This window comes from Triturus cristatus, chromosome 8, assembly GCF_964204655.1.
Source record: "Triturus cristatus chromosome 8, aTriCri1.1, whole genome shotgun sequence".
NCBI lineage: Eukaryota > Metazoa > Chordata > Amphibia > Caudata > Salamandridae > Triturus > Triturus cristatus.
In genome coordinates, this window is record NC_140591.1 from 72321431 (window position 1) to 72338939 (window position 17509).

At 42.6% G+C, this 17509-nt stretch overlaps 1 protein-coding gene across 3 annotated transcripts in view; it reads right to left on the reverse strand.

Moving 5' to 3' along the window:
• MIX23 (mitochondrial matrix import factor 23) overlaps positions 1-17509 on the reverse strand; it is a 75244-nt gene that overhangs the window by 17639 nt on the left and 40096 nt on the right. For all 3 annotated transcript variants that reach the window (XM_085621019.1, XM_085621021.1, XM_085621020.1), the window contains exons 3-4: positions 16583-16729; positions 13455-13514 (exon numbers count right to left, since the gene is read on the reverse strand). In XM_085621019.1, coding sequence (XP_085477145.1) covers positions 13455-13514; positions 16583-16729 — 207 coding nt within the window. The remainder of the gene's footprint in view (positions 1-13454; positions 13515-16582; positions 16730-17509) is intronic.

Genomic DNA, 17509 nt, shown 5'->3' on the forward strand with positions numbered 1-17509 from the left:
CTTCATAATTCATGCTCTTATGGACCACAAAACATTAGGGTCCCAGAGGTAATGCAGCACCTGTGCCTTTGTTATCTAATAATAATAATCTTTATTCGGAAGTGATCACAACCATAAAAGAGTTGATATATATTATAAATATATTTAAAAACCACAGCAAAAATAGTGAAAAATTCATTCGAAAATGTGTGCAAAGTCCCAGCGACACTTGGTCAAATCCAGAATAGTTCTGAGTGCTGCTCTCAAGAAGTTCATTACAGCAAAAAAGGGTGTAATACTGTGCCTGGGGTGGTAAATGGCTTTTGTCATTTTACAGCTTGTCAAGGACAGCACTGTGCTAGTCCTATGCTTAAAGACTTTGCCGTAGAAATGGCAAAAGACTTTGTCCATTTCTATCTCGGCGTGGATGGCACTGTGCTAATCCTATGCTTAAAGACTTTGATAGAAAAGCAGACACTTGAGGTGAGCAGATCTAGAGTGCCGCTGGTGTTGAGAGTGCTCTATATAGGAGCTGCTTTCCACCTAAACTTGAGAACTACCCAGAGTTCTCTGCTTCTTTTTTGCATACTATATATATAAAAAAAACACAGCAAAAATAGTGAAAAATTCATTAGAAAATGTGGGACTCCAAAACTAGTCTTACCCCTGAGGTGGAAGCCGGGGGCTCAGCAACGTTTTAAATTGTGTGCATTTGGATTTTTTGTTTATGTTCATTTATCGTACATTTTGCCTGCTTTTAACTTCGGGAGCTGACCTGTATCATAGTCGCTTCACTACACTGCTCCAGCGCAGCAGACTACGTGCTGACGCTGGGAGTAGAGGTGAGCAGCCGCCATATTGGGAGAACTAAGGGTGGCACGCCAGTAGCTGGCTGATTCCCGCCCTCTTCTACACTGGTTAACATGAGGAAGTCATCCCGTCCGCACAGCGGGCGGGCGCAGCGGGCGCGCCGGCGGCGCGCCAAAGGCGCTCCAAAGGCGTGCCCGTCTGCGCCCGACCAGCGCCGAGCGCCATACCCCCTGGTCCAGCATTACAAGAATGGATTAGATATTCATCGGCAGATCTATTACAGCGGAGACCTTCCAGCGGGATGGCGTGCTCACAGTTTGACCCTGGCGCTACTGCCGGAACGATCAGCTCCTGCTGCCTTAGATGTAAGTCCCTTATACCATCTGCCAACTCCAAAGCCTTTCCATTACAAGTCCACAATTCCAAGACTAAGAACATCACTTTCTCACTTATTAATGCGCGCTCTTTAGGAAGGCATAGGCAGGAGATTGCCGACCTTATTCAGGACAAAAAAATAGACCTACTCTTTGTCACAGAGACATGGATGGACGAGGCGTCCGACCCCGATCTAGTGGTGGCAGTGCTGCCTGCAGGGCTTTACCATATATCGCCAAGACAGACAAGGGAAAAAAGGTGGGGGCTTGGCAATTATTGTCCGGAATAGCTTTCCGGTCAGAAACTCTCCCATTCTTTCTAAAACATGCGAAGCCCTATATTTTACAATTAAATTCACCCCCTCATATAATCTCAAAGGAGCCCTTATCTACAGACCACCGGGTCCTCGCTCCGAATTTTTGGCCACCTTTATGTCACTTATGGAACCCCTTGCTATGGATGACACCTTTATGGTCCTGGGGGATTTAAATTTCCACCTGGAAAAAACCGAAGATACTGAAACTCAATCTCTTATGGCTGATTTTAGTACTTTAGGACTAACCCAGTTGATAACCGTTCCCACACACGAGGCAGGACATACATTAGACGGTATCTTTTCCAACACCAAAGAGATAACAGTAAGGGATATATTGCCTCTTACTTGGTCCGATCATTGCGCCATCTTGAGCAACATCTCAATCACCCTGACCCATACACCAAAACAGCCTCCTCTAACTCAAGAATTTTTTAGAGTCTGGAAGGATGTTGATGATGTGACTCTAAGGGCATTCTTAATCAATTCCCGTCCGACTATTTCTGCAGACGCCAATATAGCTGTGCAACAATACTCAGATTGGCTAAGTAACGCTGTGGAAACACTGGTCCCTCTTAAATCGATTTCCAGAAACAGGAAAACGCCGTCCGCACCCTGGTTTTCTGAATCGCTAAGAAAGCAAAAACCAATTTGTAGGAACCACGAAAGAATTTGGCGAAGGTCTTATGACAATGAAAGTAAAATTCTATACAAAGACACTTTGCTCACTTATAAAAGAATGATCAATGAAGCCAAAAGAAATTTCTATGGGGAACAAATCGAAAATGCCAAAAATTCAAGCAGGCAATTGTATGAGGTGGTGAAATCTTTGGTTGGGAAACTACCCGATGTGGTTCCCCTGCCTTCTCAAGAGCTTTGTGACGCACTGGCAAACTTCTTTTTCTCCAAAGTAAATGATATTTACTCCGAGTTTTCAGTGATTGATCAATCAATGTCCCCGGTCCCCAGTTCTCGAAGCAAACACCTTGAATGCTCACTTGACCAATTTAAAGAGATAAATGAAGACCAAATAGTTGACACTATTAAATCTATCAAAACAGGCTCGGCCATCGACCCCTGTCCCCCAAAGTTTCTTTCTCCAATAATTGATTTGATTAGCGAAACCATCATGCAAATATGTAATGCAATGTTTAAATCCGGGATTTTTCCAGACAGGCTAAAGAACACGCTACTAAAACCACTTCTTAAGAAGCCCGGTCTGGATAAAGATCTGTTGAAAAACTATAGGCCCATTGCTAGCCTGCCGTTTCTTGCCAAGGTAGCTGAGAAATTAATGAACGATCAACTCTCGGAATACATTGAACAAAATGTATTGCTGGATGATTCTCAGTTCGGTTTCTGGAAAATGCACAGCACGGAGACTGCATTAATCAAAGCTGCGGATGACATTAGAACCATTAGAGACCAGGGGGGCACGGCGGTACTGGTTCTGCTGGATTTGTCTGCGGCCTTCGACACGGTCGATCATTCCATCTTGATTGACCGTGTCGGAGAACTGGGCATTCATACTAAGGCTGGAGCATTGCTTGCCTCCTTTTTGTCTAGTAGAACCCAGGCCGTAACACTAGGGCCTTTTACATCGGCCGATCTAGCTCTACCTTGTGGGGTTCCTCAGGGCTCATCCCCAAGTCCGACACTTTTTAACATCTATGTGTCGGACTTAGCTAGGGTCATTAAGACCCACCGGATGAGCCTTACTACATACGCCGATGATACCCAGTTGGTGTTATCCATCAACAATGATGGAGAAAGGGTAGCGGCCCAGTTTCAGGAAGGCATGCTGGCAATAAAGGAGTGGATAGCTCGTAATTGCTTAAGGCTGAACTCCGAAAAGACTGAGGTGATCATCTTTGGTAAACTATCTCCCATGTGGTCATCTATTTGGTGGCCCCCATTACTCGGAGCTACACCAACTCCAGTCCAGAAGGCTAGGAATTTAGGCGTCATCTTCGATGAGAAACTAAATTTTGTTAATCACGCAAACCAAACAGCTTCCTTAGCATTTTATAAACTCAAACTTCTAAAAAAATAATTCCATTTCTTCCAGAAAGTGCTAGGAAAACTGTAGTGAGCTCACTGATATTATCATCTCTTGATTACTGTAACGGTTTATTTGCAAATGCTCAATGCCGGGTGGTAGCCAAGTTACAACTGGTCCAGAATGCTGCAGCAAGACTGCTATCTGGGACCCCCAAATTCAAACCAATTACGCAAGTAATCAGGAACTACCATTGGTTTGTGGTAAATAAAATATTACTCTCTCAGAATTTTAGAATATCAATAGGATCATGCATAAAGCAAGAGGCTGAGTCTGTGGTATCAGGTTCTAAAAGGGCTTTATTCCAATAACTCGAGTCAAAGGGAGAATATTACCATCACCAAAAAAGGATCTGGAAAGGGACTCAAAAGTATTCTCAATATTCTCAAAACATTATTCACAGAATACAGTATATATACATTTCTCAATTGTACGTAAGCAAAAGAGCAAGAGAGAATGAGATAAGAGCATGTGGGCGTGTAAGTAGGCGTGAAGGTGGGCGTCCATGTGGGCGTCCACTTGATGATAATGGGTAATTTGTCATGTGTGGGTGGATACCTGGAGAATCCTGCAATGTCAGCAGAAATATTTGGCAGAGATGCGTGCGCAGTCGCATGACGTGTGATAGACGTGCAACTAGAGGGAGAAAGGGACTTGACATTTAGCTCTACATGTGGAGACAAAAGTCTGGGGTTATGTCAACCTAATCCCAAATCATATCTAACATCCTATGTTTAAAGAACTATGTTATCCAAAAAGAAAGGTCTCTCGAACAAAATCTATTCTATACTGACTGTGAGTGCGTGTACAAGCGTCTAAGTGTCTACACTAGATGCGAGGGCAGAAATCTTCCATAGTAACAGGGCTATGAATTACTTGCATAAAGACAGAGAAGCCGGGCCCTTTGCTCGATAGCTGGAAGAATGTTTACTTAAACTACTAGACAGGAATGCATTGGGTAGGGAGCGGAGCAGATAATCTCGAAGGTGAAATACAGTTTTTGGCAGGCAACAGGCTGGAGTCAGGCACCGTTAGCCGCGCAGGGAATAGGACAAAGTTCATGGATACAGATGCGAGCTCAAACTGGAGCTTTCAGAGGCAGAAGGCAAGAAAAGGCTTGATGGCAGAATCAGGGCCTACTCGCCTAGACTGTAAAATGGCATAAATGAACCATATAAAGCCGGTGGCCTTTCATACTTAGGAATAGAATATCCGGCCCATTCATGGCGGATCTGAAAGAGGACGTGTTGACGGTGGACGCACATGTGTTTGCGTCTTCATAACTGGAACTGGAGGGAACATACATGTACTTGTGATTTATACATGAAACCGTTGGGGTCCAAGATAGGGGACATAACTGATCATAAAAATCCATTTTTCCACAGGTTGATGGTAAAAAAAAAAAAAAAAATCGGATTAGATTTAAAACACTGTCATACGTTCAAAGCCCTCCATCAGCTAGGGCCAGAGTTTCTTAAACAGAATCTCTCTTTCTATTGTCCCACTCGTCAATTAAGATCTAAAAATTTATACCAACTAGTGGTGCCACGGACCAAGACTGTCACATGGGGAGACCGACGTTTCGTCAACACCGCAGCTAGACTATGGAATACTCTTCCATTGGTGATTAGATCCACACCTACATTGTTCCAATTTAGGAAACTGCTGAAGACCTGGCTCTTTGACCAGTAGTGCTTTTCTCTGTACCTCATTAGTCTCATTTTTTTCCTTATTAAGGAGACTTTAGCTGAGTCATAGCGCCAAGACGCCCACGGGCATACGCTGCGCTTTATAAATTTCAAAATAAATAAATTAAATAAATAAATACCTTATCGCAAAGTCCCCGCGACCCTTAGTCAAATCCTGATTTTTTTTTAGTTCCGAGTGCTGCTCTCAAGAAGTTCATTACTGCAAAAAAGGGTGTAATCATTAGGCAAAAGCTGCATCTACATTAAAGCAACCCAGGCTTGTCTAAAACTCATATCTTCTAAAAGGGGCTTAAGAAACAATCTCCTTTGGCGCGTAAAATAGTTGCATAAAAGGACAAAATGTAGGGTATCCTGTGGAGACAGATTGTCGCAGCCACAGGAACCTCTCTCCTCTATATGTAAAACAAAGCCAGCCAGAGATGCTAATAGATGATGGGCCTGTTTGAATCTGAATCCCCGGATGTCTAGGGGGGCATCAGAAGTGCACTTCTGTGGTGGATTGGGACTTAGAAGACCAAAATCAGAAGGTAAAATCATTGTCCAGGACAAAACTGGATGCTGTATATCCATTGTGGTCAGCGTCAAATTGAGCATAGGTCCCGGTCTAGATCGACCATTGAATATCATTGGCACTTTATGCTTCTTGGCATTGCTATTACACTTAAAACTTAAATTTGTAGTTCACCTTATTGGATTTTGTGTTAGTTTGGTGTCCTTTTGTTTATAACAGATTAGTCTATTTTTCTAATTTGGCTTCGGCATTTCATTGCGTTGCATTGGAATTTATTACTGTTTTGTTACTGCGTAAATACGTTACACATTGCCCTACGTTAAGTCTGCCTGCTCTGTGCCATAGCTACAAGGGTTTGAGCTCAGAGTAATTTAGTGATGTAGAGTGCTCATGCTGACAAGGGTAGTGATTATTCCTTGACGTGGGTAGTCTTCCACCGCAAATAATATTCCAATTACTTGCATCAAAGATACAGTATTCATTTTCTAACATTCCTTATTTCATCTATAAAAAATGATTTGTTGTCTGCATGCAAAGTCTTTTGCCATTATGGAAGTAAATGTGAAGTGGGTGCTTGTTTTCATCTTGGACCTAGCTCTCTGTTAGACTTTTTTTCGATTACACTGTTCTTGCAGAGGCCCTCCAGCCACAAGACAATCTTGGCGCATGATAAATGTAACCTTAGTTTCGCCAGAAAGGTTTTCAAAGCGTTAGCTCACTCTCGACTTTGAAATTAATGTTTTTTTCTGAATCACCTGTAGTTTAACCAAAGCATTAGGGCTAAAATGAAAATAATTAATAGGAAATCTTGAGCAGCGAAGGGTTTGGTTTTACTCAAACTCATTTTTCAAGGAGGTGGCATTTGTTGAATTTGTAACTGTTCAGCAGCCCCGCAAACTTACTTCCAGGATATTGGCAAATATAGGCTTCTCTACTCTGCTCTCTCAGTAGGACGGCAGGTGTTGGAAAGGCTACTGTTACGTCTTTCCCGCTTTCACTTAAAGGAAGAGTTAGATCTGTCTCGATGTCTGGCAAGCTTTTGAAATCAAGACAAGAACATCTGGGATGTCAGGGATTTCTGGAAACTTGATCAACAGTACTTGGACTTTCCAATTAAATTTTCAGGTTGAGAAAGATTTTTGCAAATTGATTTTAAAACTCAGTTGCACCAGGGATTGAGACTCGAGCATCAGAAGATAATTTTTAGGAATTACTATTCTCCATTTCTGCTGAAGATCTAGGGCTTGTTCAAATCAAATGAGTTCTAGGATTGTGGTATTTACAATATTGTAGAGCAATGCAAATTATACCAGAGATAGTCTAAATTTACAAAAAATGTCACATGATTCTGCTCATTTGTCACAAACAGGTTTGGTGGGAAATATAATACCTATCAAGGGGAACAAATATAAAAACTGAATTTATACTCCGGGTTTTTTATGGTATAATAGACTACATTATGTGTACTTTTTAGGTAGAGCCTAGCGCAGCACGCATGCGCTGCTCTGACGAGGCTTGATGTATCTGGTATGTGTGGTGTAAAACTCCTGTTTTCTGTTGGCTTCTGTTAGTGCCCTTATTAAATGCCTGCTTTTGTTTGGTGGATCAATTAGTCCCGCTTTTTGGACCCTCTCAGGTGATTGGCCCGGTTACTGTGGCATTATTCTGTTTATAATGTATGTAGGTTTCTGCGCACTCTTTTTTCCATTCCCTCCGCTAGTCTATCAGCACGACTTCACAGACACCGTGCTTTATGTTTTGGAAACATTGATATTTGGGCAGGCTTCACTTTCGTTGCTGCCTGTTTGTTTGTGACTTTCCCCCCCACCTCCTTGCACTCTAGCCCTCCCCCACCCTCCAAGAACACACACAGCTGTGGATTTCTCAGAGTGAGACCTTGCACTGCGCCCCCCCCACCCACAGCCCTGCACCTGCACTTCCCCGCTGCCTGCCTCTCTTTACTCCAGCGGGGGCATGTGCAGGTTGTTAACCCTTTCCCCTTGTTTTTATTTGCATCGGTTCGTGCCCAGCTGATTGCTACCTTTGTTCACACTTGTTATTTTGATTGGTTTGGCTTGGAAACATACTCTGCTGACAGCATTCTTATTATTTTTTTTATCACACAGCATTTACTTTTTTGTTGTTGTTGTGAGAAACACACTGGTTATTTGTCTTGGTTCCGAAAGAAACGTGCTTTCGTTTTCGCCTGGTGCCAGAGTGAGTCGTTCAGCAGAAGTGGGAGGAGGGTAGTATTCTAGCTGTCTGTATATGCTGCTCTCAAGTCGAATTTATACACCCAATTTAAACATCTAATTTAAGCACAAGAGCCTGATGAAAATCAAAGCGAACTTTTTGGATCTGAAAACTTTCCAGGAGGAATTGACATCCCCCTACTATCGGCACGAGGAAGTGCAAGAGCGCTCCAACCCATTGCTTTGCCAGTCCCCAGCCCCTCCCGGAGCACTGACTGTCTCATATCAGTCAAGTCACTCTTTTACTCCTGTTGCTCTTTCCATTGTGGTATTTGCAGATCTACATTATAATAAGAAGTCTTAATGAGCAAACTCCGCAATGCACAGAATAAATACACAACTAAAAACTACTCCCCAGGCTTTCAAGCAACAAAATATTCCTCTGGTGATTCAGGATGGAGCAAGGAGCGCACTGAGATAGTCAGCGCCTTCAACAGCAAGTAGGTAGGAGGATATTTTGGCTGGGTGAGCAGAGAACCTCCTGGGTGCCAAGGAAACAAACAGCAGGCATGTGCCTTATCTGATAATCATGTACTGATGTATGCTGGTTCGCAACAATGTCATGCTAAGACCTCATAGCTTTGGTGCTTGCCTTCCCCGTGTGTGCTGGACTGGAGCAGAATCACTTAGGAAGGATGGACCGGTCTGAAACAGCTTTACCTTTCAATGATGCACAAGGAAACTGACCAAAATAAGCTAAGACCGACTTTTCAAATGGTCCCCAACTTAAGTTATCTTCCTTTCACAACTTAATATCAATTAAACAATCACGTTTTCAAACAGACGCATACACCCCAAAAAACTAGGCCTGAAAGGTGAACTTCGCTCCGTTCGAAGAGTTTTCTGCACTACGCGGAGCTCGCGGAGTGCAGAAAACTCCGCTTCGCGATGTGCAGCAGAGTTTTTTCCCCGCTCGCGATTGCAAACAGTAAATTCGCAAGCGCGAGCTGCCGCTCAGGTAGAATTTCTACCCGAGCTGCAGGGAATACCAGCACAAACTGCAGTTTGCACTGCACTCCGCCACTCGCGGAACTTCGCAGAGTTTTCTTGTAACTTTGCGGAGTTACGCGTAGCAAAACTCTGCGAACTACGCTCATGCCTACAAATCGATTTTTTTTTTAAAGCCAACAATGGCTATAATTTGTCTCCTGAAATTGCCTCTGCTTCATTGGAAGCCAATGGGGGCGATATATTCTCATGATTATTTTTTTAAATCCCCCACTTTCCTTGTCTAAGATGTTGGTATTTATAGCAGAGCATTATTTATGTCAAAGTTACCAACACGCTTTGCTCTGCAGGCATTGACAGAGGCCTTTTGTCAGTAATGTTGCATGAAAATTGTTTTCACCAGTGTACAGGGCTTTAAGTAGGCCAGTCCGCCCCGCGTCTCAAACCCAGAAATAATTTTAAAATGGGCAATAACACAGGACCCTATCTGCCCCTATCCCCATAGTCATGCCCTTAAATGTATAGACACTGATTGATTTCTGAACAATATATGTAAAATTAAGGTTAATCAATGTCGGCACTTTAATCCCCGTTTACATTTCACATGTTTTACTTAATCTTGCTGTAGTTAAGAGTGTTTGGTATCTCTATGTTGTGTTTCTGTGTTTTGTTTTTCTTGTTGCATGTTACTCTTGTATAATGCATTCTTTGAACTCCTTGGGTTTATAATAGATCACAATTAAGAGCTTTGTAGTTAAGGCTAAGTGCAGTGCAAGTTTCGTACCATGGTTTAGAATAAATGATCACCCAATGTTATGCCTCTCTGAAGAGCACACACAGCAGTGTCACATGTTCCATTTGCAATTGTGATTCTGCATCAGATTCTACACAGTTGTCACAAAATTGACAAGACAAAAGCAAATGCAGTGTTTACAGGTGAGTGGGTAGCTCTGTGGTGCTTATGTTAGTATGTCCACGGGTGTGATTTGAAAATATGTATATGTATGGTGCTTGTGATTGTATGTTCACGCATGTGATTTAAGAGTGTGTAGATCTGCAGTGCTTCTGTTTGTATGTGAAGAAATGTGATCAATTCTGCGTGTATATCTGGGGTGTTTGTATATGCACAAGTATGATTTGTGAGTGTGTATATCTGTGGTGCTTGTGTTTGTATGTCCACAGGTGTGATTTGAAAATATGTATATCTATGGTGCTTGTATGTTCACGCATGTGATTTGAGAGTGTGTAGATCTGCAGTGCTTCTGTTTGTATGTGAACAAATGCGATCAATTCTGTGTGTATATCTGGGGTGTTTGTATATGCACAAGTATGATTTGTGAGTGTGTATATCTGTGGTGCTTGTGTTTGTATGTGCACAAGTATGATTTGTGAGTGTGTATATCTGTGGTGCTTGTGTTTGTATGTGCACAAGTATGATTTGTGAGTGTGTATATCTGTGGTGCGTGTGTTTATATGTGCACAAGTGTGATTTGTGAGTGTGTATATCTGTGGTGCTTGTATTTGTATGTCCACAGGTGTGATTTGTGAGTGTGTATATCTGTGGTGCTTGTGTTTGTATGTGCACAAGTGTGATTTGTGAGTGGTATATCTGCGGTGCTCATCTTCTTCCTCCGCGTGTCTGGTCATCTCAGTTAGGGCCCGGTCTCCATAAACCATCTCTGCCCCCACATCCTGGCAACTCCCTTTCAGTGGCTGCTTCTGCTCGAGCACTTCCAAGCCCACACCACTTCAACTCAAAAAGGTACAGAGCATTTGTTGTGCCCTGAAAGAAAAAAATCTTCCGATATCAGAAAACCTCCTTTAGAAATACCCAGCAGCCTTTAGGGGTCAGGTCTGGTGCTCGGAAAGAGGCGCTTTCCTCGGTTCTGCGACATCAGATGCCTCAACATCCCCTCCGAGTGAAAAAAAGTGGTCCGCAGCGCCTACAGCCAGTTCGGGGGAGCAGAGGCGCTTGGCAGACACCTGACGCTTCATGAGGAGGATCTACAGAGGGTTTCACTTGAAGCACACAGACCTGGAGCAGGAAGCCCAGCTCATCCTGCTGCTGGCAGTGCTGCTGGGCTGTGCTGGGCAGTCTGTCGTGCACTGGGCTTCCTGCATGGTGCTACCTGCTAACTGTATAGGGCATGTCTGCCATGTGACAGCATATCATAGCGCTTAGAATGACAATAGTCCTATTCGAGGTGCTGAGGGGGTAGAAAACGGATGACACTACACTGCTTGTCATGTTATTTGCATAGCAGACTTCTGCCACTGGGGTGGCCTCACATTTTGTCCTGACTTTGTCATAGTCATCTTGTTTGCATAGTGCTTAGAATGCTAATGATCCGAAGGGAGTAGAGAAGGGGTGAAAGTGCACTGGTTGCTATGTTACTCAATTTTTGCATAACGGTCTTCTGCAACTGTTGGGACCTGGTAGCGCTAGAAACTACTGTCTCTTGTTTTATAAAAATATCTCAAATTGTTGTGTCCTTTCTCTGTTCCAAACTACCCTCAAACTCTGGCATCCTTCATTTCTCCCCCAATATCATTCTGCTGCTCTTATTATAATTCACATACTATTTACCAACCTCTACCCTCTGTTTATATCTCCCCCGACTTAAAAAAAAAAAAACTATTAGAAACAACCATCGGAAAGGCTGGAAAAAGTTGCCAACACAATAAGATGACGGAAGGAGCGCTGAAACTTTTCAACTACTCACCCCAGTCACACATCTGGTTTAAATCCATCATTCTTTTCCTCACTATGCCACCCTAGTTTGGACCCAGCCATATGCAAATCAGTCTTGACCCTGCTCCTCATGGGAACAGTCCAGTCCGAACTGCCAGGCCAGGTCCTCCGTGAATTGGAAAGACTCCTGAGACCTATTTCAGGACAAAATTGCCAACATTCCACCTCCACCCTCCCCCCCCCCCCCCAAAAAAAAAATCACAAACTGTTTAATATTTTTCTTTAATTAGTCGTTCAGTTATAAATAATATCATCTTAATTATAGATAAGGTAACAAAAATGCCTATACTACTCTAAAACATAGCTTAGACACATTAGCAAAGCCAAAAGCTCTGGCTAAACACTTATAAGGTCCCAAAGGCGAGACCTAAGGGCTATGCCAATGCTCGTTACATTTGCTGTCTGTTTATCGTTCCAGTAAACATTAAGGTTTATGCTTTGGTACTTACAAGGTGCAGAATTAGCTGGGTAAAAACAGAACCCGAGGTATCAGGTGTTGAACCATGATTCAAGATTGTATACATCATGTAGGGTCTTACTGAAATATATTATATTTCTAAGGTTTACACAAGTGTTACATTTCACATTTTTAGGCACAGGGATACCAAGTGCTTTTTCACAAAACACTTGTTTAGAAAAACGCCCAAGTCTCGATTGGAGCACAGATTATAAAAACAGCACTTAGGAGACAGAAGGACATCCAGTCCCTGAAATGGTAAAGAATGGCTGTTTTGTTTTAGAAGCTTGCTTCAGAGTCAGACATTTTACACATGCTGACGAGCATTCCTTGGCGCCAGGCTATATTAATGAAGAGCATTGATTTAAGATGAAATGAAAGAATTACAGGAGATCCAGTGATGAGGATAGAGAAAGCTCTGGACTGCATCATCGGAACATTAAAGAACTTAACTCACCCACTGCTAATGTCAAGCAGCAGCGAGTTAAGTAAAAGTAAGTGAAAAAGAAGAGTGGACAGAAGCACTGGATTCTGCTCACTCCCGGCCTACATCTGGTGGAGCAGACATGCTCTGCCTGAATAATGACAACAAATCCAAGAGGAAGGGAGACTAAGCCCTGCTGAACCCTGTGACCAGCAGCAGAGAGTGGCTCATGGTTTATCTCTCAGCTGCGTGGGTCGTCACATCGGTGCATTTCTCCTTTGGGCTAACAATAGAGTTGGTGGCAATGCAGAGAACGTCTTTGGCAACCCAGGCGGGCAGCAGGCGTGCCCACAACCAACATCAGTATGTGATCACCATGGGTCAGTCTACTAGTGCCTGTACACAAAGTATCCTACATTTCAGAATAGCTGGGTTTGGAGGGCAGAGTCCACAAGTCACAAAATAACAGGCCAGTCCTTCCTTTACGTAACTCATAGGCACGTGCACAGCTGAAGCGGGTGGACCAATGTGAACATCAAAGGCACCTTTTACATGAAGTCAAGAGCAGGCGTTCTCGGTCAGTGCAAAACATGCAGGGCAAACCTGTTTGGAGACCATCTGTAGGCCAGATTACACAGAGACCTGTGCCAGACTCCAGTGCTAAGCAACGTGCTGAAAACCTGAAAGAGACACTCTGCTCCTCTGCGACGTTACAAACCCCACACCAGTAACAATAATGTGTGTCTGCCCTGAAAAGGTCAGGACTATTAAAACTGGAGTAAGCCCAGACCACAAGCTGTAGGCATTCCTGGCAATAGAGTTAGTGGGCAGGGATGAGGCACTAAAATTGGAAAAATCATGGTACCTTTAAGCTCCTGTCATTCACCACCTCTTCTACATTCAGCTCCGACTGCATCAATTTTAACTGCAGAAATAGAAACAAGACACAAACGCAGAGACAGGTTACACAACCATCACACCTCAATGAGAATCAAAGGTGCAGAGGGGCAGCCAGAGCTTCAGGGGGATCAAATGGCATCAAGGACTAAACATCAACATTAGATTCACTACACCTAAGTCTCAACCGCAGCCGTCGGGCATTAAAAGCTCGAGCAGGTGAACGAATGAACCTCACAAACCACATACAGCATAGTAGTAATGAACAGCAAATGGTGCAGCGACTCAATGGACAGCTGTAGTAACTGCACAGACATGGAAGGTGGTTATGTAAGGTCTTTATTTCAGTCCATCCTCGTCCACCTGTAACCTCCAGCCACTGTCCAACAGCAGCTGCTGTTTCTTAGAACACAGCTGGGCCATCATTCCGATGACCTCATTAGATGCCCAGGTAGAACCCGATACATAGCAGATCACCACATATCTCCCCCCTTATGAGAACAACAAGAATTACAATAGAAGAAAAACAATTTCAAACACAGGCAATACATTTGAATCATATACGTACAGAAACAATAATAGGATCATGAATGGGCAGCATTATTTGACCTTGCAACAGCTGCCTTTACTCAAAATTCTTCCGTCGCTCAATTGAGCAACATAATTCTTTTTACCTTAACCACCTTTTGAGAAAAACTTACTTTACCCTTTTTCACATGACCAGACTTCCTTACCACCACTCAGTCACCTCAACTCAAATCCAACTCCTTTCTTATTGTCATAAATCATCTTATTTCGCTTCTGGGACTCCATTGCCTTTGCAGCCATACAACCATGATCTAACTTCACGCATTTTTTTTTTTACTCAACCACACAGGTGATTCCTTCGTTGCAGGTTCCCTACCCTTGAGAGCCACAAATGGAGACACCCCCATCACAGAATGTGGCGTGACCCTATGAGCCCAAAACATTTTGTCTAACTCATTCTCCCATGCAAGACCACTGGCCAAGAAAAACTGGATATTCTCCATGATAATTCTGTTGACCCTCTCCACTAAACCATTGGCCTGTGGCCTAAATAATGGCACTCTATCATGTTTAATGCCAAAACCCTCAAGGAAACTCATCATGGCAGTGGAACAAGTTGCACAACATTATCAGAAACTAGCACCTTGGGAATTCCTTCTTCCAAGAACACTCCCTCCAAAACTTCCACCAGACTCCGACTTACAATCTCTTTCATAGACTTAACCACAAACCACTTGCTATGGTAATCTACAAGAACTGCCAAAAATCTGTCTCTCACACCCAACCAATCCACAGGACCGACAAAATTCAAAGCCAATCTCTCCCATGGACCAGTAGGAAGCTCTATACACTCCAATGGCGGTTGCCTAACCACCTTGCACCTGTCGCTATTGCCACAAGCAACACGGTCACAGACCATTCTCTCAACCTCCTTGCGCATATTTGTCCACCAAAATAACTGTCTCAACCTTTTCTCCGTTAAACTCCTTCTCAGATGACCTTCACAAACAATCCTCATAATTCTACTCCTCAACATTCTTGGAGGCATGATGCAGCTACATAGCAAGACCTTATCCCCATGAACACTCAATTTATCTCTGACCACAAGGTATTGCTTCAAGGACTCATCAAGAGCATTCGAGTCTTGCTATCCATTGCTAATCAGAACCTTCAATAGTTTGTATTTGTCATCATTAAGAAAAGCATCTTTCCACTCCTCTTGTCCCAAAGCTAACTCTCCAGCAACAGGACTGGAAACCAAGTTGTCCAAGAAGAAAACATACTCTTCGTCTTCTTCAGCCACAGGCAAACGAGATAAACCATCAGCCACCACAATTCTGTTTCCTCTGATAAATTCCACACTAAAATTGAGGTCAGTTATTGACAACAACCACCTAGAAATGCGGAGAGTTACAATGATTTCAAGTCCGCTACCACACTTAAACACACGTAACAAATGCTTGTGATCAATCTTAAGTATAAAGGGTAAACCCCGAAGAAACTGTTTGCTTGAGGGGACTGGTTTTCACATCATCATACAAGAAGAATTACATCTATCAAGGAAATTGTACAATATGGGCCGAGGGGGCATAGATTTTCGATTACCTCCATTGGGAGTAAAGATGACCTCCTAAAGGCTATGGAGGCAGAAGAACAAATGAAAATGATGACAGCGATTTGTGGGCAACATCTACAAATACCTCTCAGAAATCCAGAAAAATGTATAGCTTGTAAACAAGCATCCCTTTGTCTATGGTCAGGTACCTCGACCAATCCACAGTAATATTTGACTAGGCTAGCAATACTATAACCAATGTGGATATCTAAGACCTCAAGAGTGGTCTTATTTTAAATTTAACTAGGATATCACTTGCTTTAGTATAATCGAATGATTCTATTATTCTACATGTGGTGTGTATATAGGTAAGCACATGCCAATGTTACTGGAATACGTATACATGTTTATTTATTTTAATTATAAAGTTTTATATAGCGCGAACAAGATCCAGAGGGCTATCAGAGCGCTTTACAATAGGATGGAAGGACAGACATAAATACACAATTGTCATCAAGTAGGGGTAAAAAAGACAAAAAAAACAGGATTAATCGCAGATTCCAGGACAATTGCACCATGGAGGGTAATACAATAAAACAGGTATGAACGGGCAATGAAGGGGGTCACAGTAAGAGGTAACGAGGTGCAGTAACAAAAGATGGCACAATGGACGTAGGAAAAAACATGTTCTTGATGTTATAGAATTAGATTACTGTGGATTTTAAAAGTGATTGAAATGTAAAGCGCTCTGACACCCAAATTTGTGGGTCATGTTCGCGCTATAGAAAACACCAAATAAATAAATAAAATCCCTGGTTAGAGTCGAGAACATCCCTCGAGATGACAAGAAGATTCATGTCAGGTATCTGACTTTCAGAGTGGTCTGGCTGGTTAGACAATGTCTATCTTCCCATAGAATCAGCAAGAATAGGCTCAAGAGACATCCCTCTCCTCAGTGTGGGAGGCTCAGTACTCAAGAGCAGAAGACAGGACAGGTGCCTGATGATACATACCTTTGTCTGCTCTTTTCTGAGCTGTTTAATTAATGCTAAGTCATCAGCTTCCTTAAGTCGCTCATCCCGGAGCTTATTTACCACTGTGGAAGTCTGTGCAATGCAGTTCTTTATGGCCTTTTCCCTGCTGCGGTGAGCATCTATCAACTGAGGAAAAGAAAACAACATAGTTGTGTTAATTTATGGTTCACATAGCAACTACCCTTACCTCATGAATCACATTTTATAAACACATCTTAAAGCAGTTAGGCACCATTTCAAGATATATATATCGCGCAGCGCCGCTTTTGCACTTCCCTTCCTGTGAGTGAGTGAGTGAGTTTTTTTGTTTTTTTTTACTTCCACCACACAACTGTACAATAGCCAACCAGGGTAAAAAATGAGTTGTACGGAAAATTCTTTATCGCCCTACTAGGTTTCTGTTTCCTGCTCACTTTTATATTAAAGATTACTTTGGGTGATGAAAGTGTTGCCTTATCAGCGACTAATACTTGGGATTCTTTCTTTTTTATTTGAACTATAGTGGGATTGGCATATTTAATTACAGTCATATTTTGGTCTGTATTTTGAAAAGGGCTTAGAGTTATTGTTTTCAGAAGGGAATTTGTTTCTTGTAATGTTATCTGAAGTTTCTGGTGTCACTTTAACAAGAATTAGCTGAGGAGTTCATACATCGCTTCTCACAAATGAAATCTGATCATTACATTCCAAGTTGTTAATATAAATATTTTTCTGTTTACTCCAATATATAGGAGATGTCTCATTGATGGCAATGGCATTTATTGTAGCATCAATAGCATATACACAGATGGACACTGAACTAACAAGCTATTGGAAAAGAGCTCCATTGGTGGGTGTGGGGTGGGGTGGGGATGTACCTCAAATTGGCCTTTGAAACTCTGGAAATGAAGAAACAGTAAGACTTAA